Here is a 24,179-nt window from a genome sequence, read left to right on the forward strand (position 1 = left end):
GGTGACTACATCAGCCAAATTTAATCCAGTGAGTTTGGAGAATGCTGGTCTCCTTGAGACAGCCTGCCTCATCTGGCAGTTAGTGAGACCTTTGGAAGCTCTGTTTCTGATTATCCCTATAGATCTCTCAGAATCAGGATTTCAGCCTTTGTTCCATTAAGATGAAAAGCCAAAATTGGCTGGATGGATATCAAACATCAACATATCATAAACAACCCTGCAATTTCAACTTCCTATTTAAGCCAAACAATAGCCCTCTTGTCTTTGAACTTCACTCTTGAGCCGACTGTCAGTGAGTGGCCAGACTCCCGATGCAGGGCCCAGCACCCAGCTGCATGTGACCGGGAAGTTATGACGGCAGCAACGGGAGGAGCGGCAACCACCTGGACCTCCCAGTCGTGGCTCTGGTGAGTCCGAAACAAAGTCCCTCCCTGACTTAGAATGGTAAACGAACGCTGGGTGAGGGGTACATGAAGTTTACTGCACTACTCTACTTCTGGGTTTGAAAATTGTCATAAAAAGTGAAAGAGAGGAAGAAGCAAGGGGGGAGAAGAAAAGAAAAAAGGAAGAAAGGGGAGTGGAAAGGAAGGGGAAAAGAAAGAAGAAAAGGAAGGAAAGAAGGAAGGGAGGGAGGGAGGAAGGAAAGAGGGAAGGGGACCCATTGTATGGCTCAAGGTCATTGGTCATGCAATTTCAGATTAAGAACAAAAAGAAACTTTTGGAGAGACAAACCAGGTTCTTACATCACACATCTATGTAAGATTGACTGAAATTAATAAAACACAACACACAAAAAAGACAAAACAAACCAGTACCTGACAGTAGCAAATGCAAGAACTCTCTTTCATTGCTGGGGAAATGCAAAATGGCAGAGCCCCTTCGGAAGACAGTTGGGCAGTTTCTTATGAAGCTAAACATAGTCTTCACGGGCGATCTAGCAGCCATGCTCCTGGGTATTTACCCGATGAGTTGGAAACGTACATCCACACAAAAACCCTGTGCGGAGTTGTTTACAGCAGCTTTATTCATAACTGTCAAACGCTGACTCAACATACCCCCGAGTAGGTGTGCCGGTTCCCCAGGGTTCCCGTAACAAAGAACCTCACACCAGATGGCTTCAAATGACCGAAAGCACTCTCTTGAAGTTCTGGAGGCTAGGAGCCTGAAATCAGAGTTTTAGCAGGGCCAGGCCCCCTGGAGACTCTGGCAGAATCCTTTCTCACCTCCTCCTAGTTTCTGGTGGTGTTGGGCCCTCAGCGCTCCTTGGCCGGTAGCCGCATCACTTCGCTCACTGCCTCCGTCATTCCACGGAACTGTACGACAGTTCCCTGGGACTGTTCCCTTCTGCCCCTGTGTCTCCACGCAGTGTTTTCCTCTTTTTTTTTTTTTTAGTTATTTATTTTTAGAGAGAGAGGAAGGGAGGGAGAAAGAGAGGGACAGAAACATCAATGTGTGGTTGCCTCTCGCACACTCCCCACTGGGGACCTGGCCTGCAACCCAGGCATGTGCCCTGACTGGGAATCGAATTGGTGACCCTTTGGTTTGAAGGCCTGAGCTCAATCCACTGAGCCACATCAGCCAGGGCTGTCTTCCTCTTTTTATAAGGACGTCAATCGTGGTGGATTGGGGCCCAGCCCAATGGCTTCATCTTACCTTGCTTACATCTGGAAAGGCTCTCTTCCAAATAAGGTTACATTCACAGGTACCACAGATGGGGGCGATGGAGAAACTGGAATGTTCATACAGTGGAATAACACTCAGTGATAAGAAGCAATGAACTCTTCAGCCATGAGAAGATATGGAAGAATCACATTGCTTAATAAAACAATTGTCAGCCACCCTGTGAACGAGAGAGACCTGGTTCTTTTCCCCAGCACTGTAAAGAATTATACAGATCAGCAAATCTATTAGCGTGCAAGCAGGGTTAACTGGAGATCCGTTCTTCTGGAAGAGAGCGGGCCTAGTTAGGGTGGGGGTGGAGGCTGAAAGGCATAGGTTCAGGGTGAAGCGGGGTAAGGGCGGCGCAAGGAAGGGTGGCCAAAGGCCAGAGTGGCAAGTGCAGGGGTGGTGAGGGCCAGGGTGGCAAGCACGCGCGTGGCCAGAGGCCAGGTGGTCGGAGGCCGGTTGGCCTGGCCCGGCAGCCAGAGAGCCAAGAACGCCAAGCACCGGGCCAAGCCCTTTGTGCTGAGGACTTATACAGTTGGTGGGACAAGGGGTGAGAAGGAAGTGACATATTGATAGTAAAGGTGGTGCCAGCTTTGGGGGAACAGGTGAATACCCAAAGGTGTTAATGGGCTTCTCCCTTTGGGCACTATGGGCTCTTTCCGGCCTTTCTGGCCTTGGGACGAAAGCACAATTTCAAACACTTGCTTTCCCAGAGAGTGGAAATGACACCTAGAATTTCAAGGGCTTTCCTCCTTCCCGCCTTTATTTCCCCTCTGGCCACTTATTCTACCCTCACAGCCCTGGGCATTGCTCTGCAAAGTGCAAGGTCGCTGGATTCCTGGTCTTTGCACACACCTGGGTTGTGGGTTTGGTCACAGGTCAGGGTGTGTACAGGAGGCAACCAATCCACGTTTCTCTCTCACATCAATGTTCACCTCCGTCTAAAAATAAATAAAATCTTTGAATGAATCGTCAGTGAAGGCTATGATTCCAACCATGTGACATCTGGAAAAGACAAAACTGAAGAGTGTAAGAAGTTACTGCCAAGGGCTGGGACGAGGGGGTGAGGTGTGAACAGCTGAAGCAGAGATTTTTACAATAGGAATCTGTTCTATATATGATACTGTAACAGTAAATGCCCGGCATTACGTATTTGTCAAAGTCCATGGAACTGTACAACAGAATGAACCCTAATGTAAACTATGGACTTTATGAATAATAACATCAGTACTGATTCATCAGTTACAACCACTATACTACATAATGTAAGATTTTAATAACAGGGGAAGCTAGGGGTGTGAGAGACTGGGTATATGAGAACTCTGTACTCTCTGGTTAATTTTTCTGTAAACCTAAAACTGCTCTAAAAAAATTAAAGTCTATAAATTTTTTAAAACTTCATTATGAAACCTAAGGTTCAAGTATCATCTCCTTCAGGAAGTCTTTCCTACTTTCCCACCACATCCCCAGGATGGGTTAGGTGCTTTTCTCCCAGGCTTCCTTAATACCCTGGGCATTCTGATGGTTGCCTCTGCCAGATTGTATGTAACTATCTCTTTATGTCTCTGTCAGCTAACAGCTGTGGTTTGCTGACCCCCGGCCTAGAATGCAGGGATGGTGAAAGCAGCTAATCTATGCAACACATTAGCGGGCGCCCAGGGATGCCTGGCAAAGGGCACTTGTGTTCGCTCAATGCACCAATGAAGTCCTTTCTGGCATAATCATGAGACCTGTGGCCCACTCGGCTATTTTCTGGATGAGGGCATGAGGCATAGTCATCTCACGTTAAGGCTTAGTCCAACCTGAGCGGTCTCTGGATTACTAATCTTTGATTTGCCAGAGATGGGTCCCCATGGGGAAGTTTTTGCACTGTGAACCTTTTCCAGGGTGCCAATCCTGTGGTTTTGATGTCGAACCCATGCTGTTTACATTACACAACACTCTCTTTCAATCTTGCTCAGGTTAAAAGGTGGTATGGCACAAATGCCTTCATGACAGGTAACATGGACGAGGAGAGCAGGCCCAGGCAGGAGGGGCCCCTGGCACTTTGAAAAGTCCATGCCCCATCTCGAGTGGGCAGCTACTCCTTGGCGTCAGCCAACTGTTGCCACACACAAATGTGGACACAGTGTTACCAGAGAAGGCAGGGATGCAGATTTCTGTGTGGACAGAATTTCACACAGAAATAGCTTAAGTCTTTAAAAACCGTTGGCAACGAACACAGATGGTTTAGAAATCCTGGAACTAGCATTTTGGGAGGAGAAGGAATCATCCAATTGAACTGAGGTTTATGATGGGGGGAGAAATGGCAGGGAGAGGCTACAGGTTAAGGACAGCTTCCGGAGAACCTCGGCTCACTGGAGGTGCTCATCCCTTGTCTTCTGGCTCTGAGTAATCAGCAAAGGCTTTAAGCAAGAAAGGGACTTGATAAGAATGGCTGAGGGTCAAGCGATTAGCTGGAAGTCTATCCTCTAGTGAGTCAGGGTGAAGGAGAGATGACAAAGTCCTGTTCACTTTGTTCTGTCTCCTGCCGGACTGTGAGGTCCGAGCCGGCGGGCTGTCTTCTGTTGGCTTCTCGCTGTGTCTCCAAAGGGAAGCACAAAGCCTGCGCCATACCTATTTGTTCAAAGATTGGATGAAAGCGAGTGGAGGTGAGAGGCTCTTTGAAGGTGTGCCTTCAAAGAGTTTGAAGGTGTGTTTAAGGGCCAACTGCCATCACCAGAAACCTGTATAATTGTACTAACCAATGTCACCCTGATAAATTCAACTTAAAAAAAAAAGAGTCAACTGCCTTGAGAGGAACCTGATGTTGATGATGGACAGGGCAGTCACGGGAGTGGGGGACCTGTTTCCTTTCCCTAAGTTTCCTCCAAAAGCTCGGGACAGAGATCTTAGGCACACTTCTTAAAAAGATCTTCATGGCTTCAATTCCCCGGCACCTCTTCAGACCATGAAAGGAGGAAGTAAGTACCTTGAAGGACTGAAACTAAGATTAAACGAAAATTCGGAGATAAGCAATTTCTGTCCTTCCCTAGGTCCAGTATTCCCAAAGGACGGAGCAAAAGGGGACAGACCTCAACCTCGGATCCCTAGGCGATTACATTTTGGGTGGGGTGGGAACCGGTGACCTCGGAATTTCTCGGCCTGGCCCTGTGAGTTTTAGCTTCAGAGAAGAGGGCCTCAGGCCCGCCCAACCTCAAAGCTCGCCCGGTCCTCCTTGTTCCCACACATCCCAGTTCTGGACCCTCCTCCGCGCCCTCCACTACCTACCCCCTCTCCTCCACCTCCTCTTTCCGCTCTCCCGCCCCCATTTCCGCCCCCCTTCTACGCGCTCCAGGACCGGGCCCTCCGCCCTCCGCTGCGAGCCGGCCCTCTGCGCCGCTTCCTTCTCCCTCCGTCGCGCCCCTCTAGGGCGGCCCAGGCAACCCCGTGCCCCGCTCGTCCAATGAGGAGACGGCGTAGGGGCGGGGGCGGGCCTCGGCCCGGAGCGGAAGTGGTGACCGGAGCGGAAGTGGAGCTGCCGCCACCGCCGCCGCCGATTCCGGAGCCGGGGTAGCTGCCGCGCCGCCACTGCAGCCGCTGTCGCCGCCGCCGCTGCTGCCTGAGGAGTAGGCCTGGGAAGGAAGCGGTCACCGCGCACGGAGCACCGCCCGCGAGCGTCTTTGTCCCCTGCAGACCTCCCACGGTGAGTGCGGCGCGGGGTCCGCCCGGGGCCCCCGTGGGGCCAATCCCGGAACTCTCCCGGAGGTGGTGGTGAAGGCGGCGACCAGGGCGACCCCCAGGTGGGCTCGAGGGTAACGGCGCGCGCCCTCTTCGGTCCCGCGCGGCCGCCAGCAGCGCGGGCCCAGTCTCGCCGCGGCCCCTCCCTGTTTCCGGGGCCGGCCCCGCCGCTCCTGGAGAGGCCCGAGCTGCCCTCGCCGCTTGCGTCTCTGCCCGGCGGGTTGGGTGCGGCTCTGTACCCGGCCGGAGGGGATTTCGAGGCGCGCACCCCGGGACCTGCTTCACTGCCCAGTTTCGATCCCCGTGCGACCCCTCCCTGTGCCTTGGGCGTCGAGATCCGACCATTTCAGCCCTGTCACTCCTGCTGCTCGCTTTCCGGTTTCCAAAAATTAGAATTGAAGCAGATGCGGGCGACTTCTCGAGCCCCAGTGCCCCTGGCTCCACTCCCCTAGGATGGGTAAGGGGTTTAACCTTGGGAGAGAGGCGAGAGAAAACCCCCTCCCGCTTTGCAGTAAAGCCATTTCATCATCGTTCGCTGGTTTTGGAGCCTGGCAGGACTCGAGATTCCCTGGGAAGCACAGGGTTGAGGTTTGAATCAAGAAATTGCCTTTATTGGCACCGGTTACTGAGTCAGGCTGGGTTCTCAAAAAAAAAAAAAAAAAAAAGAAGCTGAGCACTGAATATTTTCGCACGATATTTATTGTCATTACTGCCAGAGTCTTTTGTCCTCGCCCAAAATTCCCCCATACTGTGTGTAAGCATGTTCTAGAACTGAAATTTGCCTGATGGCCTCCCAGGTGGTAGGGAGGGGTGGGAGTGATTTGGGCCCCTTTTCTTCATAGGATGAGTACATCTTTGTCTATTGCAAATGGAGACTCGCATGTAATGGGGTTTTCAAAGGTGGCGGTATTGGTAAAATAATTTGCCGAGCTTTCTGTAAAAATGTATGTCTCGTGTCCTTGCCTTCACTGCTTGTCTCTTTGGTGAAGCCAGATAGCGTCAGGCCCTGATTTCACTTGCCCTGTGTGGGAGACGGAATTTGTCAAGATGTTAGGAACATAAAATCAGACGGCCACGGGAACCCAAACAGAAAGATGAAGTTTTTGTAAGACTATAAAAATTGCATTTTTCACTTTCTCAATGGTTCGTATGAAACCACACACATGCAGTTTATAGAACAGGACACGTGGCTACTCAGCTTTTTGCATTTCCCTGTTAGAAATTTAAATGTATAAGTAGTCCTTGGTTCTTAGTGATTCTTCTTGAACACTTCCAGTGCACGCCATTCCTTATTTAGGAGTATGTGTCTCAGTTGCCCGAGTCCTCATTTTTTGTGGATCTGTGGCTTTAGCAGCACATGGGGGATGATAAGGATATAAAACCTGTCAGTTTTCTGGACCCAAATTAGAATTGTACGTGTGGTCTTCGGAACAGAAGGCTAATAATTTCAGTAGCAACTGCTGAACTATTTTCCTAGCCCCTCCTTTCAGTGAGATAAGAAACCATTCACCCATCTTACAGATGGAGTCTTTATGAGAAGTGAGGTGATTTGGCCCAGACCACACACCTGGGTTTCGGATTGAATATCTTCATTCATCAGTAGTAAATATTTATGGACTGTCAGCCCCTGGGGTATGGCTCCTACCCTGTAATCTTCTGTGCATTTCCCATCGTGCAGTGCTAGTGTGCTGCTGAAGCCATTTTAGAACTGGAGCTCGGGAGATCCAGGAGGCAGCTCCATAAAACCAGGCTGAGCCCATTCCCATGATGCCAGCTCCCGAGGCAGAGTCTCCAGATTTCCGGGCCAGTGCTGAAAGTGTGTTTTGCCCATTTGGCTATGGATACAGAAGCAGAAAGAGCACTAGACTTGGAGTCAGATCAGTTTGATTCTGGTCTTGCCTGCAGCATTTTCTGACTGTGATTTTTCAGTGTGTTGAATTCTCTGCTTCTTGGTTTCTGTATCTCTAGGGTTGTGAGACCTTTTCCAAACTGTAGATAATTAAATCCAAGCTTTTGGTTTTGTATTCTAACCAGAGTTCACTGTTAATGGCTTTCTTTTTTTTCTCTCCAGTTGCATTCTGATGAGACCAAACCTTTTTGTACATGATGCTTTCAAAAATTGACACAGTATCATAGAACCTTATTTTGTGTCTAATGTAGCCAGTCTTTCCAGCACATTCTCTTGTCTCTATAATGCAAATGGTTACAACCTTAAAGTGTTACTGTGACAAACTCAGAATAATGATCTGAGATATCGTAGGTATTTAATCAATGTTATTTTCCATGTAAATGAATATATACATACACAGATTAGACATATGTGTGTATGTATAGCATAGGCACATAGATAGAGTTCATCCATTCATTATTTACCGATGAGGTAGGTCAGACAATGTATAATAATAGCTACCACTTGTATCGATTATTTTGTTTTAAGTGCTTTACACATATTCACTAATCTTTATAACAAGCGATAATCGCTAAGGACTGTTAGCCTCATCTTACAGATGAAGAAACTGATGCACAGAGAGCTTAAAATAATTTCCTAGGGATACAAACACACACACAAAGGTAAGTGTTGTAGCCAGGAATCAAACCCAGGCGGTCTGGCTGTAATGATAGGGTTCTACTTGTAGTAGAGCAGTACATATATATACCTTTCATGTGAACACTGTTTCTCCTTCATGTTTTTTGTACACAAGTGCTCTGTTAAAGTAATTGTGTTTAAACGGGAATTTTAGCTATTTTTGAAAATAGGTACAATGTGATTTATTGGGGGGGGGGGGTTGATAGTGCTTGTGAAAGACTTTTTCCCTAGTATTTGCTTCATAGGAGAGGGAATGTCATCAGTTACTTGGGGCGCACTGATTTGTCCAGTCCTGGTTCTTCCTCTCATTGAATTCGGTCCAAGCCACCTTTATTAGCTTTTCTTTACCATGCTAACCTTTTTTGTAGAGTTTTCAATTTTCTGTGTTTTGTTAGGGAGGAGATGAGTGTATTTACATAAGTAGAGAGAAAATTCCAATCTGAATTCTAACATCTGCTATGCTGCCTGTTCTGTCAGTGGCATCAGACTGAGCAGTTTTCCTTTAAGTGAGGAAGGATACCCTAGAGAATGAACTAAGATGTACTTGCAGAGGAACTTGACGTTTCTGGGTTCCTACGTTTTTATAGGGAGAGGTGACGGTTCATTAGCTGGGGAGAAGACAGTAATTGTATAATAGAAACTTGAAGATTTGGAGCCATCTTGGTCTCAGTACAAATATGATCCTGTAGTGATCGTGATGGAGAAACTAAGAGTTGGATTCTGAGGGAATTTCTCTAAAAGGACTGCTTAGGAAGGAAATACAGACTGGTGTACTTTCTGTTTTGTAATGTGTATGCCAAAATGCAGTCATCTTACTGCTTTCTCTGCTAAAAGAGCTAATGTGGGCATCATTATGTGTTTGTAATACTTACAATGAGATGAAATTGATCGAGGGACTCAAGAAAACAAGCCATTCCCAGCAGACTTTGAGTGAGATGACTTTTAAAAGAATCTGGTCGTTCCTCTATTATGTAAGTTGCATTGTTTTCCCTAAGAGACCCAACAATAAAAGTTATTTTCGAATGGCCTTGACAAGGACAGAGGTTGGAGGCAGCAGTAAAGGAGATGTGAGCGCCCCGGTGGTGTTTGGGGCACACCTTGCCCCAAAGCTTGTTTAACAGTCTGGTGAGTTTCTGGCGTATGCTGTTTCCAGCTGCTTGGTTTGATTGGGGGTTTTAAAGCTAGATAAATTAAGGCCAGTTTTCACACCTCATTGTACTAACTTCTTAAGAATTTTTGAAGACTTGTCTATTCTGTGTTTTCCTTAAGTAAGCAGTGACCGTTGTAATTGATCTTTAGAAGTAGTGCTGTGTAGAGGAAAGAGTAGGTCCCAGATCCGCCTGTGTGACCCCGGGCAGGTAGCTCTTGGCATCTGTAGATGGGACAGTGACACCTGCCTCACGGGATTCTCGGGATTAAATGAGCTGATACAAACCCTTAGTGCCTTGCACATCTACACAGACCACAGTTAATGAAATTTTGTGTTTGTTTTTACTAAACCATTTAGCTGGTATGGCGTTTTTATAGCTAAGTAATTGAACTTTTTAATAGAGGAGATGGACAGGAAGTATTCCAAGGGCTTGTTGAAGCTCAGTTTCAGTCTGTAAATACAATAATTGGTAGCTAAGAAACATTCAGAAAGTGTAGTGTTTTCTCCTGATTGGAGCTGAAGTGGCTCTATTACAAATAAAAAGCAGCGAACAGACTCACAGACACAGACAACAGTGTGATGGCTACCACAGGGAAGGGGGTCGAAACACATGGAGACTGAAGGAGACTAGGTCTGGGTGGTGAGCGACAGTGTAGCATACAGATAGTATATCTATATGTTACATATCATAATGTTGTACACCTGAAACTTACGCATAATGTTATTAACCAAGGTTACCTAATTTCATTTTTTAAAAAGAATAAAAGTAATCCAAGACAGAGTTAGAAATACAGTCTGTGTTTTATAGGTGAGGTCTGCCTGCCTCTGTCCACGTAGGAAATAGCAACCTGTTCATTTCCTTTAAAAAAAAAATGCTTCACTTGATAAAAGTTTCATATTGAGCATGACAGGCACCCACAGATAAAAACCTGAAGCTCACAATCCAGTGTGGGAGCCAACAACATTTACAGTAAAGTGTGATAACTGCTATTGTAGAACGAGGCATGAGTAAGTTGACATGTGCCTCTCTTTCATAAAAGTCTTTAAAGAAAGCCACCTGAGTTGCAGAGAAGCGAGGCCTGTATTAAGTGTCCCTTCACCAGCTGACCATGTGTTAGAATCTGTGTGGCGTGTACTGGGGCTGACATCGGGGTGCTTACAGTGTGCAGAGCATCGGGAACGGGTGTACTCCTTATATGAGCCCTGCTGAGGGGTTTGCCTGCGTGATGCGCGAGGACAGACTCGCAGAGGTCCGGTCACCTGTGGAGGTGGGGTGTGGCTCTGTTAGTGGGCCCGGAGCTTTTGAACCCAGTTCATAAGGTCTACCGATTGAGCTGTCCTTATGGATCAGAATTACCATATTGTCTTCTTAAAGCCAGGATTGATCACTTAAAGCCAAGAGATCGATTTATTGTTCCATTTGCTATTGATTCACATTGCGTGACCTTGGGCATATCACCGACTACCTCCATTGTTTTAGGTTATATTTTGGCTAATCTGACATAATTACCAATGATAGTCAGCAACTGATGTGAGAGAGGGAAGGGGTTTTCAAATAGAAATTCGGTTTCCCTCCACAATTCTGTGTTCTCTGGACATTGTGCTAATGATTTTGTACTTGAGACATGCTGTGTTTCATTCTCTAGCAAAGGGCCTGCAAATGTTTGAATGGAATTAAATTTATTACAGGACTCTGAATTTTGCGTGTAGAACAGCACACAGACATTTTTAGAGTGGGTGTTTGCAGTGAGTAGTTTTCTTTAAGAGCCAGGAATGCGTTTTCTGGGGAACACCCACTGACCACCTGGTCCCACTGACTTCCTCAGTCCCTGCTGTGGTCGCTTGGCGTCGGTTTTTCCTGCAGCAGAGCGACTCCGGAGCTGTGCCTTGCTCTGTGGTGCTCTGGGCATTCTATGATTCTGGGACTGCAGGGCCACGTCTGCGGACGCTACTCAGAGTTTGCTGTCAGTTCCTCACCCTGGGCTCAATCTGGGAACCTTGGAGCCTAGATTTTTAAGATGTTCCTGGAGGTTTTCCTCTCTCCAGATTGATACCTGTTCTCACTTCTGTATCTGCCTTGGCCTTTGATTTCTGTTTCATCTAGAAAAACAGAGTGCACTTTATTTAGACATCTGTGTTTTCGGTCCCTGTGTGGAGTTTCCTTTTTCTCTCCTGTGGGGAACCCCACCCCCGCCCACAAAGCCAGGCGGGACCCAGTCACCTTTGAACTAGCCGGTCCCCTCTCATTCTAGCTGGTCCTGCTCCAGGAAGCAGCCCTGTAACCCTTAAGTATGCGTTGGCTTCTCGAGCTCCTGCCCTGGAACCGCCCTCTCAGCTGCTGGTCAAAACAGTTCTTGGAAACGCTGGTCTTTTCTTCGTTGTACTTTACATTTTTGTGAAGTAGTTTAAGAACATTTGCCTGTTGAGCCTTTTCTCCAACCAGCACTATCTGGGCATTTTATGTACGTCATCTTGCTTGTTAGCTATTAATGTCTCCTTTTAACATTTGAGGAAACAGATTTAGAAAAGTTACTTTTTAAAATCACCTAGTTTCTTTGAGAAGCTCAGATTTGTTGTATGTAGGGCTTTCCTGATAACGGATCCTGCTCGTGTATGTTTCACGTTGGGGCTTCGGTAATCCCCACACGGGAAAGTAGATGTCAAGTCTTTGTTTTAAACTTGAGCAAATTATTAAACTCAATTAAATTTTGAGGCTATTCTTTGCCTTGAAAACAAAACAGGTGAAAGTTAAGACTTCCAAAAGCCACGGCTGTCATTTTCAACTCTTGTTCTTTGCGGTGCTTTTTTTTTTTTTAAAATATGGATTAACAATGGATAACTGTTTGCTTGTCTGTTCCTTCTTATCCTTGGATTCTTTTTCTGGCCACTGGGAAATAACCTCTCGGTATTCTGGCCCTGGCTAGAAAAATATTCCTTGGGCAAAGAATGGAGATAGAGAAGCTAGGTTAGTTTATAGGTGTGCTCTTGTTTCAGCATTTACTGTCTGATTTGGGGTTCCATTTGAAGGAAATTCTATAATTTCATGGGTACTTGCAGAATTATTCTTCATAATGTTTGTTAGGGGATATTTTACAAAGATGAAATAATGGCGGTGCAGCTTTACCCTCCTCTCGTTCGTGTCTTTTAAACGAAATTTTAATGACATTAAATTCTTTTGATGGCTATGTAATCTTGTAACATTTCTCTCTCCTGGAACCACTCCCCTGTTAGATACTTAGATTGTCCTCTGACGTGCCTGCATCTAGTGCCTTTGAACCCCAGACGGCCGGCGGCGTCACCCTGTGGCCGGCGTCCTGCTGGAGCTGCGGGCCTCCCCTGGTCTGTGCGGCACGAGGAAGTCTCCTGGCCGCTGCGGGCTTAGACCTCTTTTGGCCTTTCGTACACTTTTCTGCTCTGCGGTCTTGCCTGTGCTGCTCGTGACAGGCCTGATGATGGACTGTGGCCTTTTAAAGGCATTTTAGGAGGCAGGTAAAGGCGGCCCTGCCAGTGTTTGTCTTGGTCTGGGCCCTTCCTTCACGAGGCTCAGAAGAGAAGTAAGTCCTGATAACAAACCATCACTATCACCACCTGACATCCAGGAAATTCAGTTGGGAACTGTTGAGTAAAACTGTTACAGTTACCATTTGTGTCCGTTTTGAGGACATTGAAGGGTGGAGTTTTGTCTAGGATGTTAACACTGTGACAAATTCACTTCCTGTGCAGTATTAATGTAGACTTGCTCTTCCTTCCCATGGGTTGCATATTTTTTTTTTAAATCCAGGCTCACCTTTTGTGGGCGAAAAGAGTGATGTAAAGGTACTGTGAGAGGAGTGTTGTGCACTGTGCATTTTAAAAAATTGGTTTGGATTTACTGTTCTTTAATTCCCTGCCCTCGTCTTCCCAGCACCACAGCCTCTCAGGTCGAAGCCGTTGCCTCCTGTTCACAGGTGGGGAGCTGAGACTGAGGTGGAATGAGCTCCTGTGGCTGTGCGGTGGCAGACCCTGCTGGCACACGCTGCCCTGTTGCCTTCTGCCGTGCCCCGTGCAGGCAGCCTGTGCTCTTCCTGCCCTCCCGGTAATGATTTGTTGAAAAACTTCACAGGTACTTGTTTAGGCATTCGTTTTGTGATTGGTCTGCTTTAGGCATTAGATGAGAAACAAATGTGAAGCTTTTCTTTGAGGACATGCACACGTGAAACGTACACGGTACACCGCTCATCGTCTGTACCACAGAACACACGAACGCAGGTAAAGAGAAGCCTGTTGGGAGGGTGGGGCAGTCGGGGAAGGCCTGCTGGCCTGAGATGGATGGATGGAGTTTGCACGGGCAGGAAGTAAACAGCATTCTAGAGGAAGGGAACTGTAGTACTTCCCCTCTGAAACCACAGGTAGTATCTAACCCTGTATGTGCCGTTTTTTTCTGTACATAACATGCCTATGATAAAGTTTAGTTTGTAAATTAGGCACAGTAAGAAATGAACAACAGTAGCTACTAATAAAATAGAACAATTTTAACAGTATACTGTAATAAAAGTTAAGTGAATGTGGTGTGTCGCCCCCCCCCCCCCCCGCCCCCCACCAAGATGGCCACTGAAGGAACGTTGGCAGTGTGGATACTCTGGACAAAGAGGGGATTTACGTTCTGGGTGGGCTAGAACCAGACATGACAAGATTTCATCACGCTACTCATAAAACTTAAGAATTGTTCATTTCTGGAATTCTGAGAATGCATTTGACTGCAGGTAACAAACTGGAAAGCGAAACCACAGATAAGACGCCTGTGCAGAAGCGGTTCTAGGCATGCTCGAACATGCCTAAAATGCAGGGGCGTCCAGCCCGGGAGCAGGGCGCGTGTCGGAGAGTGCTGGATGCGGAAGTCTGGCGGGTCTGGGGAGCTGAGTTGGGACTGTGAAAGCCAGTAGTTTAGATTCGATGGAGTGGCCAAAAGAGTCGTTGAAAGTTACTGAGTAAGGGTGGAGGCATGATGAGCCACGTGTAGTTTAAATTTTCCTGGTAGTAACATTTAAAAAGTAAAGAGAAATGAGTGGAATTAATTTTAATAGTTTTTTAACATTTAATTCCATATTCCAAATATTATTATTTAAACATGTGGCCCTAGCCACTTGTGGCTGGTGGCTGTCATGTTAGACAGCTCAGGCTTGGCAGTTTGTGGAAGGCTCCATGGAGGGGAAGACACAGGAGCCGTGGCCGGAAGGAATTCTGCGTGCCGAGTAGGTGGGAAAGGACGTTCCAGGTAGAGGAGTGGCTTGGTGCGCTCCATCCTTTGTATGAAAGAAACCCATTTTGACAGAATCACATGTTGTGTGGAGGGCATGCTTTGGGAAAAGGCCAGGGAAGATAGTTTGGAAAGTGTTTTCTGATGGGAGGAAATCTGACTCTACTATTGGCACTAAGGGGCTTCAAATAATTTTGAGCAGGAAGTGACTTGATAGGAACCAAATGGGTCTGGTAGCAGTGACATGAAGAGGGGGCTGAAGGTAAGGAGCGGTTGAAAGCAGCGGGGCTAGGGAAAGGGTGTGCATGGGAGGGTTATTGTAGATGTAGAAATAGGAACAATTTAATTTCTCTGTTGTCTGCTGCCTTCCTCCAAACTGCTGGGTGTTGTGTAACCCATTTCCTGTTGAAATTGGTCTAGCTGCTTCAGAATCCATGTTATATAAGTCTAAAGTTACGTTACGTAAGCAGCAGGCATCAGGACATTTAGCCATGGCTTTCTCTTGTTGTAAGTTGTTTTGTGTGTGATTCAGAAATTTTAAACAAATGCATACTTTGTTTAAGGCATGTATTATATTCAGTCTTACTATATCGTGATGGGTTCTCAATCGCCAGGAGCTTCTGCAGCGATCCCAAAGAAGCTTGAAATAGTTGGCCCCAAACCAGAAAGATCAACATTTCATTTTGAGAAATAGGGCGTGTACTTTGGGAGGTCCCAGGGAGTAGTCAGGATTCCTCAGAGAGGTATGATTTAACTTTCAGTGTTTGGGAAGGGGGAGAGGAGGTGCGCATCTTAATGGGGGTGGGGGACGCGGAGCCTGGTAGGGCCGAAGAGTCCCCAGGCCTCCTTTAGTAGCGTTGGCCCTTCGTGTGTCTCTAAAGTCCGTTTAAAGTTGTCTTCTTTCTGCTTCTCTCTTTTAGGAACGATGGGGTAGGGTTGTTTAGTAGTGATGGAAATAGTGTCCTGATCCCAGATACTTTATGGTCAAGAAAGTTAGACATACTGAGAGAGTAGATCATTTTAAGATGATGAATTAATTTTTGATGTGCCTGTATTAGAGCAGGCGAAGTTGTATTGTGGTAACAAACAGTCCCACCATCTCAGTGGTTTAATCCAACAAAAGTTTTTTCACATTGCATGTCCAGCACAGGTGTACAGGAGTCCCTTCACCTCACAGACACAGGTCACAAAAACTCCAGTTTTGTGATAGCACCGTCCAGAACATACGGCCTTCTAGGTGGCTGCTGTAGGAGGAGAGCCGGGAGGATCACACGTAGGCTCCCCGCAGTTTCAGCCTGGAAGTAGTGTCACTTCTGGTTACGTTTCATTGGACAGAACTAATCACGTGACACCTTCGAAGTGCAGGGGTTGTTGGGAAATGTAGGAGAGTAAATGGAATATTTCATGAGGGTTATTCTCTCTCCTACAGTTTTGCTGTAGTGATGTGGGTGAACTTGTCAAATGGGTCAAGGTGAGACTTTCACTGAGTGTGAGCTCAGTCAGCGAGCTGCACCTGTAACACAGCTCTGAATGCGACATAAGTGACAAGCCGGGGGGGGGGGGGGTAGAAACACCATTGTTCCGAATGAGAGAACCAGCTCTTTCTGCATTGTCTAGATTTGGGGTGTATCTCCTCATTGTGCTCCGTCTCAGAAAATGGTTTTTTGTATGGTAGGGCCCTGTCTGTAGAATTTCTTCCTTGAAAATACAGAAATGACTTCTGAGAGGCAAAACCATTTTGTGAGTAGGGGTTATATTTCCTTTGCTATTTTAAAATTATTAACCATTTTCAGTCTTAAATTGTGGTACATGTATATAGTAATGAAAGAATTTGTTTTAAAAATACCGATACTGTGCTACTGTTTAAAGTGGGTTGTTATGTACTTAGTATACTAGTGCATTTTACATTGACACAGGTGGGTATATTGACATTTAAGCCAACAATACATAAAACTAATTCATACTGGGTAATAAATAATTTTTTAGCTACACGTTATCCAAAACTTGCAGTATTCTGTATTGATGATAATTATAGTGGGGAATTGACTAAAGTGAGGTGAACAATTTAAGAGGTATTCACTGATTGGTGTATAAAGGGTTTGGTAAAATGATAAAGTGAAGCCACTAAGAGTTTTGTCTATTTCAGAGAAACTTTTAAATGAACTCAGTTATCATTTGAAGTTCTGTTGCTGTACATATTGTTGAATACACTCTCTTACGCCTTGAGACCTGTACCATGCACAGATCAGTGCCTGAGACTTGTGAACAGCATAATGCTGTGGGCCTTTCAAAGCGTCTTCACATGGATTCGGTCTGTTCCTCACGGCAGCCTGTGGAGAGCTGGTAGCTTTCTTACTTCCCTCCAGGAACACTGAAGCGAACAGGTTAGGCGATGTGACCAAAGTCCTACACTTGGGGAGCAGCAGGTCTGGGGCTAGGTGGGGCCAGATCTGCCTGCAGGTAATTCATGCTGCAGTGTGTTCCTGTGTCCAGTTTAGCAAATTGCAGAAGATATGGTAAAAATGGCACGTATTTTTAGGTACCTACTGCCTGATGGGCACTGCCAACTACATTTAAAGTCAGATCTTTTGCTTTAAGATTGAAAATTAAAGCAACCATCTCACTCAAGATGTTTTTTTTCCTACACTATAAGAGCAAACCCAGATTCGGTCAGAACCAGGACTTCTATTTAGCATACGGTTCTAAAGAAATAATTGTGGAGCAGTCTCAGTGTGTCGAGGCAGGTCAGGAAAGCGGAAGAAAACAGCTCTACAGACAGACTTGAAGTTGGGTTCTGGCTTTCTCATCTCCAAACAGTGTTACCTTCTCTGAACCCCCATTTCTTCACCTCAGAGAAGGGGGAAGCGGTTGTTCGGAACACAGCTGCCCTGTAGGACTGGGGGGGTGCAGTTAATAGACCAAAGTAATGGGAAGACTGTGCAGTGCACTGAAGTCCATAGGCACTTCCGGTCAGCGTTGTCAAGGGTGTCTGGAAGTAGATGGTTCACGTGTAAGTGTGTTTCTTTCCAGGTGGGTGGTGAGAAGGTGGTGCACACGTGAATTTCCTGGGTCCTGAAGCCTGACATTTGCTCATTTGCTTCCTCCCTCTCCATCTCCCGCCCCCCGTCTCTGTTTTCCTTTTGCTGCTCTTGTTCCAGGGAATGACCATGGATAAAAGTGAGCTGGTACAGAAAGCCAAACTCGCCGAGCAGGCTGAGCGCTACGATGACATGGCCGCAGCCATGAAGGCAGTCACGGAACAGGGGCACGAACTCTCCAACGAAGAGAGAAACCTGCTGTCCGTCGCCTACAAGAACGTGGTGGGCGCCCGCCGCTCCTCCTGGCGCGTCATCTCCAGCATCGAGCAGAAGACAGAGCGGAACGAGAAGAAGCAGCAGATGGGCAAAGAGTACCGTGAGAAGATAGAGGCGGAGCTGCAGGACATCTGCAACGATGTTCTGGTAAGGCCGGGGTTTCTGTTCTGAAGGGACTTCTGGGTTGTGTTGATTTAATGTACAAACAGCTCAGAACAGCTCATGAGGCAAAGGTGTCCGAATATGCTGGAGAACTACAGATCATTTGCAACTAACTTTCAGGCATATGATGTGAATTTTCTCACCTCTGATTTGATCAGAGGTTGCTTATCACTTTTGGGGACTTTTCCTCTCCCTTCAAAAAGACCTGTGAAAAACAGGAACCTTGAGTCAGCACCCCTCCATCTTTTCTTTACTGATTGAGTCCGGATAGGCAGGGTTACGGATGGATGCAGCTACAGGTACGCTGCTCTGTATTTCAGGAGCAAAGAGCTGAGTCGCCTTTCAGCCTTTCCCCAGTCATGCCTGCCCAGTGTAAAGTCCCGTTTTTGTCTGAGAGGTAGCCACGTTGGGCAGCTCGGGCCTGTGTCGCAAAGCCAAATGGCAGTGGTTTGGGGGTTCTCCTGTCCCGTGTTTTATAGAAGCCGTACTCGGGGGTTGATTCCTAACTGCTTTTGCTCTGACCACCATCTGGGGCGGGGTGGGGTACACATCCTAGCGCAAATCATGATCATACTGTCCTTCCCTCACATCCTGGGCCCACCGGGAACTCTCTTTCTTCCAGGTGAAATCAGGTAAGAAATGAATGGTGAGGGCTGCTCTGAAGGGAAAAGGAATTCACACTTGTGGGTCCACCTCCTCCCCCGCTGGCTGCCTCTCCAAGTTACTGCCCATGACACCTTTCTTTGGGAGACCTGTGGAGAGTGTGCCAGCGTCCGGCAGCTCCCACCCCTCACCCATACGGAGTTACACCCTGCCGGTCTGCAAAGAGTATTGAAATGACTCCTGCCCCTTGCACCTTTTCCCCTGGATTGACCCAGTCCCCTTATAACTAAGCCTTTGCACTGAGCTGCTCTTTTTGTTCGACTCACAGTGTAGGACTGTCGTGACTGAATGTGTCTCCTGTCGGTGCTGCGGGGGTTGTTAATGGTGCACTGCTTCCTGAATGTTAGGTGCATCTGGCACTCAGATGAAGGATGGCATGTATTCCGAGGGCAAGGAAGTGCTATAATTCCTGAAAATGTAGACCAGCTTTTAAGAGCATCTGAAAGAATGTGAAGAAAGCATGGTACTTACTGCCTCTTAACCAGTTTTTCAGGATGCCACATTCTAAAACAACTCTTCGAAAATATTGCTCTGTTTACGAAGCTTGGACTCCTTCAGAACTGCTTTTGTTGTAAGCATAAATGTTTAAAGGAATTTATTCTCAGTACTAGTAGTAGCTACTTTTTAAGTGCTTACTACGTGCCAGGCAGCCTGTTAAGCACTGTTACGTACGTGAGCTCTTTCGCACAGCTGCCCTAGAAGGTGGCTGTTGTGCTTCCCGGTGCAGAGCTGAGGAAACCGAGGCTCAGGGCAATTAGGGCATTTGTCCAGGGTCCTGCGGATAGTTCCTGTCCCCTGGAGAACCATTGTTAACATTGAGAAATAGCCTTCCAGGCTTTTTCTGTACCTATTTTTGTGTGTGTACACACATATATCTTTTAATATTAAAATAGGATTTGTGTATTTATAATCTTTTTTTTTTTTCACTCAGACTTCTTTTGAGAACCTTTTCATATTATCACTGTAGTTCTGCATCGGCATTTTTAAGGCCTGCCTAGCGTTCCATTGTTCGCCTCCACTTTAGTCAACCAGCCCCTTGCGGATGGCGCAGGGATTTGTAGCAGAAGAACACAGACGCCTGCTGTTAGGGCCTGGGCTGAGAACCATTTAAAAGCTTTGGATGGAAAAATTTTTTTTAATCTACAAAACAATTATTTAGAAGTGGTAGTGTGTATCTCGAATCTCATAGTTTTAACGTCTTGTGAATATTTCCAGATTCTTAACAAACTGAATCATTTTTTAGGAGCTGTTGGACAAATATCTTATTCCCAATGCCACACAACCAGAAAGTAAGGTGTTCTACTTGAAAATGAAAGGAGATTATTTTAGATATCTTTCTGAGGTGGCGTCTGGAGACAATAAGCAAAGTAAGTAACCTTTTTTTTTTTTTAAGAGAAATTTGACCAGTAGTGCAGCTAGTCTTCCTTCATAATAGTTTTAACATAGTTTTTCCCTTGTTCGTTCACCATGGACACTGGCACTGCAGTACTCAGAGTCCGAAACATCACAGCGTCGTGCTGACCTGCGATAGGGTCACGGGGGGCGACAGATGAAAATGTGTCCAAGGGGAAGAGGCAGTGGAGGGCATTAAACGTCTGGTGCAGTAGTGCTTTTAAAGAGAATTTTATCTTGGGATTATTTGGTAGCTCTTTTTAGAGGTGAAACTTGAAATCAAGTTGGATGACATGAAACCACTGTACAGAGATGCGTTTCTTTTATCACATGAGTTACTGTGATGGTGGTAATCGTAGGTGGTTTTATTAAGTGCCTACTGTGTGCCAGGTGTTGTTGAGCTTCATTTATTCCTTACACCCCTGGGAGTTTAGGTGGCAGTCAGTTCATTTTTCTGATAAAGAAACCCAAGCCTGGAGATTCATACCATAGACCTGGTGAAGCCATGCACCCAGTGAAGAAGAGTTGGTGATTCAAGTTTGGGTCTCAAGTCCGTGACCTTTCCACTGTAGAGCATTTTGGTTTTATGTTCTGTCTTGTTAAAGGTTATTGCTGTGCTTCTTCACTGCTTTAGTGGGCTTCATCTTAGCTGTCTTCGTTTTCCTTCAAAACATTTAATACAGTACATCAAATTGCCAAGACACCAGTCCCTCATTTAATAGGTCATTTAATCCAGCCAAGTTTGGTAAAATAATTTGATAGTGGTCCAGTGTATTATGCAGCCTGTGAAAGAACCCAAGACTTTAATATTTTTTAATCTTTCTTTTAGCCACTGTGTCAAACTCTCAGCAGGCTTACCAGGAAGCATTTGAAATTAGCAAGAAAGAAATGCAGCCCACACACCCGATTAGACTTGGCCTGGCCCTGAATTTCTCGGTCTTCTACTACGAGATCCTGAACTCTCCCGAGAAGGCTTGCAGCCTGGCAAAAACGGTGAGAAGGCCCCTCTGTGGTCTCTGACAATAGGAAACAGTGCTGTGCTCTTCAGTAACTTACTGCCTGAATGTAACTCATTGCCCTGGATTTATTTGAAGACTTTGGGGAGGTGCGGGTAGGAGTTAATGAAATAAATTCAAACCTACTTTTTGATTTCTTAACATCTGCTATTTTTGTTTTACTTCTGTTGTTTGGTTACTATTTTAAGGGCATGGTTGTGGGAAAATCAGGGCGAAGGTAGTTTCTTGCCAAGCTCTGGACTGTTGGGCTCTTGGACGTGTTACATGTCCCTGGTGCTGAGGTTGGAGGTTCCGGCCGTGTAAGTGGAAGAAATAGGGCCGCGGTGTTCTGTGTGTGTGCCGGGCTGCCTCCTCATCTCTCGCTGACCCAGCTGCCCTTTCCGCATGTTTCCGTAGTCACTGACCATGCACACTGTTACTTTAAGGTTTTCTTTTCTTTTTTTTTTTTTTTTTTAATTTAGAAAAGGGATGTGAAATGTATTTTCAAAGTTCCATTACTGGATCAAATGAGATTTAGTGGTGTGAATTTCCGTTCTTTCATCTTTTGTATCCAGACCTTTTGAGGTTTTTATTTTTGTTTTTTAAGGATTGCTAGAAATGTCTTTGGTAATTAAGAAATTAGATGAATTTGCCTGGAACGAATGTTCCTTTAACAGTTATACCTGCTGACTTGCTGAGTACAGTGAAGTCCTTACCTAGGAATTTTGGTCCTTCTTGGTTGGTGCTTCACAAACATGTATTATATGTTTGCTGAGACAACTGGCAGATGAAGTAACAATGGCCCGGGTTCCCCAAGCACTGGACAGGAGGAGAAATTGTATTTACTTGTTAGCAGGAAGAAACTGGGCTAAACTTGCTCGAGAGAACCTGTGGCTTCTTTGCTAAAGGCTCTTTGTTGTAGGCATTTGATGAAGCAATTGCTGAATTGGATACACTGAATGAGGAGTCGTACAAAGACAGCACGCTGATCATGCAGTTGCTTAGGGACAATCTCACTGTGAGTACCGCTGGCTTCGGTGCCTGCTTTGGAGGGTTGACGGTCTCTATTCACCCACCTCATAATTCACTATTGCCTAGGACTCGAGAGGGCTTTGGCATCTTCCAGGTACAGTTCACATTGTTGAACTGGTTAAATTCACATGTTTAAATGAGCGCGAAAGTTTTGACCTTTGTGTGGCCATCACTGTCGGCAGTTTTAAACGCCCCGGGGAGACGGGAGGCTGCGGGCCGGGAAGCCTCCCCGAGTGAGTTCAGTGGACCAGTTTTGACCAGCGCTCTGTTCTTCTCTTGCAGCTGTGGACGTCGGAGAACCAGGGAGATGAAGGAGATGCTGGGGAGGGAGAGAACTAACGTCTTTCGTGCTTCGTGATCTGTTCAGTGTCACTCTGTACCCTCCACATATAACCCTTTGTGCGATAAAAAAAAAGAAAAAGGAAAAAAAAAGAATCGTACATCGACTTTTCGATTTTTCACAACCTCAGCCTAGGAAAAATGGTCCATGGGATAATCAGCTGGTGTTTGTATCTCAAACTCAGATTGGTCACATAAATGCCACGGCATTCTGAAGTTTCGATTTTTAACATTGACAGGATTACTGTGTGTTTAATTTGTTTTGAAACTGAACACTGTGATTATGGGGTTTTGTAACTAAGCAGAACTCTTACTGGTAGAAAAACCTAGACCTGAATTCTCTGTACCTTTTGGGAAGTTCATCTGATACCAGAACAGTCACTGAAACACAACCCCATTGTAAAGTTGTGCAGAAAGTTACAGAGCTTGTGTCGTGATGCTGGGACTCGGAGTGAGACAGCTGTCACTCACAGTCGAGTCTGGTGGCAGTTCACAGCAGCTCTGCCTGCTGTTCAGGGCTTCCTAGACACTGGACCGCTTTGGGCTACTGCCACTCAGAAGTTTATGGCCGCAGCTGTCCAGTGTCTTCCTCTGCGGAAGCGCAAAGTTGAAGTTGATCATGGCAGGTAACTGGGTTGGGACACCATGAGAAGGTCCGGTGCTCAGAGTGCCACCCGTGGCTGAAACCCCTGTCCCACAACAGCGCCACCGATGCGCGGCCTGCACTCCCGTCGTGGAACCCCTTTTCCCTGAAACCATGAGCTAAAGAATGAACGCCACGTGTCTTACGCGTGGTCCTGTCTGTCTCCTGGGTGGCACCTTTAGGAATAATGTTCTGCAGAGATTGCCTTTCCCTTGAGTAGTGCTAGGTCTTTGGGTTCTTCCTGGCTCCAGGCTTTTACATTTTCAAATCTAAACATTCTTTCCCACTTCCTGACTGTTGGCTTTCTTTTTCTCTTCCCTCTTTAAATTTCTGCCCTCCTGCTTCTTTACCTTTTTTTCTTTTTTGACGTCTACGTGTCTTTTGTTCACGGTGTAATACTGTCTGGGCAGGGATAGGGGCCGGAGGGGGTGAGCAGCGAAATCGGAGAGTGCTTCGGCGAGTGGGCCTTGTCTCGGAGTGGCGGAGAGCTTCCAGCACCGTAGCTCTGTCTTCCTGTCTCGGCACAGCTGCTGCTCTCAAGTCACACCACGATCCGAATCCAAAAAAAAAAGTATTTTTAAATGTCCATGACTTCCTGTATTACAGCCAGCCCTGATAATGCTTGTTAGTGCCTGTCACCAGATCTCCCAACTCATCCAGCCACGTTCACAGACGTGTTTAAACAAGACCCTATAATGCGGGAAAGTTGCATGAACGCTTGCAATGGGGAGAATCCAGAGTACCCGGGCCTACCAGTCTCACAGTATCCCCCCCCACTGTCTGTAACATTCCACACAGCTGTAGTATCCATCTGTTTGTCCATCTGCTGAAATGAGAGAAGAAACATTCATGCACTGATGAAAACAAACCAAAAAAAAAAAAGAGAAAAAAAAAATCCCCTCTTTCTAGCCGAACAAAAATGTGCAGTTAAATACTTGGCGCTTGAAAATGCAGTAGTGAATGTGGAACGAGCCTGTCTGTATATCTGGTAGCTCTTTCTTGCTTTGTTTTTTCTTACCAGTATTCTGCCTCACGTTTGCTTCTGTGATGGTTATATTGCCTAGCAAGCACACCCGTGGTTGTGAAAATAGTGTAGAGCAAAAAAAGAAAAATCCCTGGTTATTGATGTACTAGATTTGTGTATGTCTTTTAAACAGTCCTAGTTTCCACCGTACACGGAATAATCAGGAAACGTGTAAAAATTCAAACGTGAAATAAAAAGTTTTATCAGTTAGTTGCCTGTGAATTGATGTGTGGAACTATCTGTCACTGCCAGAATCA

At 46.1% G+C, this 24,179-nt stretch overlaps 1 protein-coding gene across 1 annotated transcript; it reads left to right on the forward strand.

Moving 5' to 3' along the window:
* The first annotated feature begins 5,138 nt into the window (after positions 1-5,138).
* Positions 5,139-24,004, forward strand: YWHAB (tyrosine 3-monooxygenase/tryptophan 5-monooxygenase activation protein beta). Its single transcript, XM_028523958.2, has 6 exons — positions 5,139-5,350; positions 17,517-17,819; positions 19,741-19,864; positions 20,719-20,882; positions 21,807-21,902; positions 22,199-24,004. The coding sequence occupies exons 2-6, from the start codon at positions 17,520-17,522 to the stop codon at positions 22,253-22,255; spliced, it is 741 nt and encodes a 246-aa protein (XP_028379759.1). The 5' UTR covers positions 5,139-5,350; positions 17,517-17,519; the 3' UTR covers positions 22,256-24,004.
* The last annotated feature ends 175 nt before the right edge of the window (positions 24,005-24,179 follow it).

The sequence above is a fragment of the Phyllostomus discolor genome, chromosome 9 (assembly GCF_004126475.2).
Source record: "Phyllostomus discolor isolate MPI-MPIP mPhyDis1 chromosome 9, mPhyDis1.pri.v3, whole genome shotgun sequence".
NCBI lineage: Eukaryota > Metazoa > Chordata > Mammalia > Chiroptera > Phyllostomidae > Phyllostomus > Phyllostomus discolor.

Excerpts from the sequence above, each read along its gene's own strand:
- YWHAB (XM_028523958.2), top strand. The coding sequence starts at position 17,520 with ATGACCATGGATAAAAGTGAGCTGGTACAGAAAGCCAAACTCGCCGAG. Across the intron at positions 17,820-19,740 it reads ACATCTGCAACGATGTTCTG|GAGCTGTTGGACAAATATCT; the intron begins GTAAGGCCGGGG and ends ATCATTTTTTAG. Across the intron at positions 19,865-20,718 it reads GTCTGGAGACAATAAGCAAA|CCACTGTGTCAAACTCTCAG; the intron begins GTAAGTAACCTT and ends TCTTTCTTTTAG.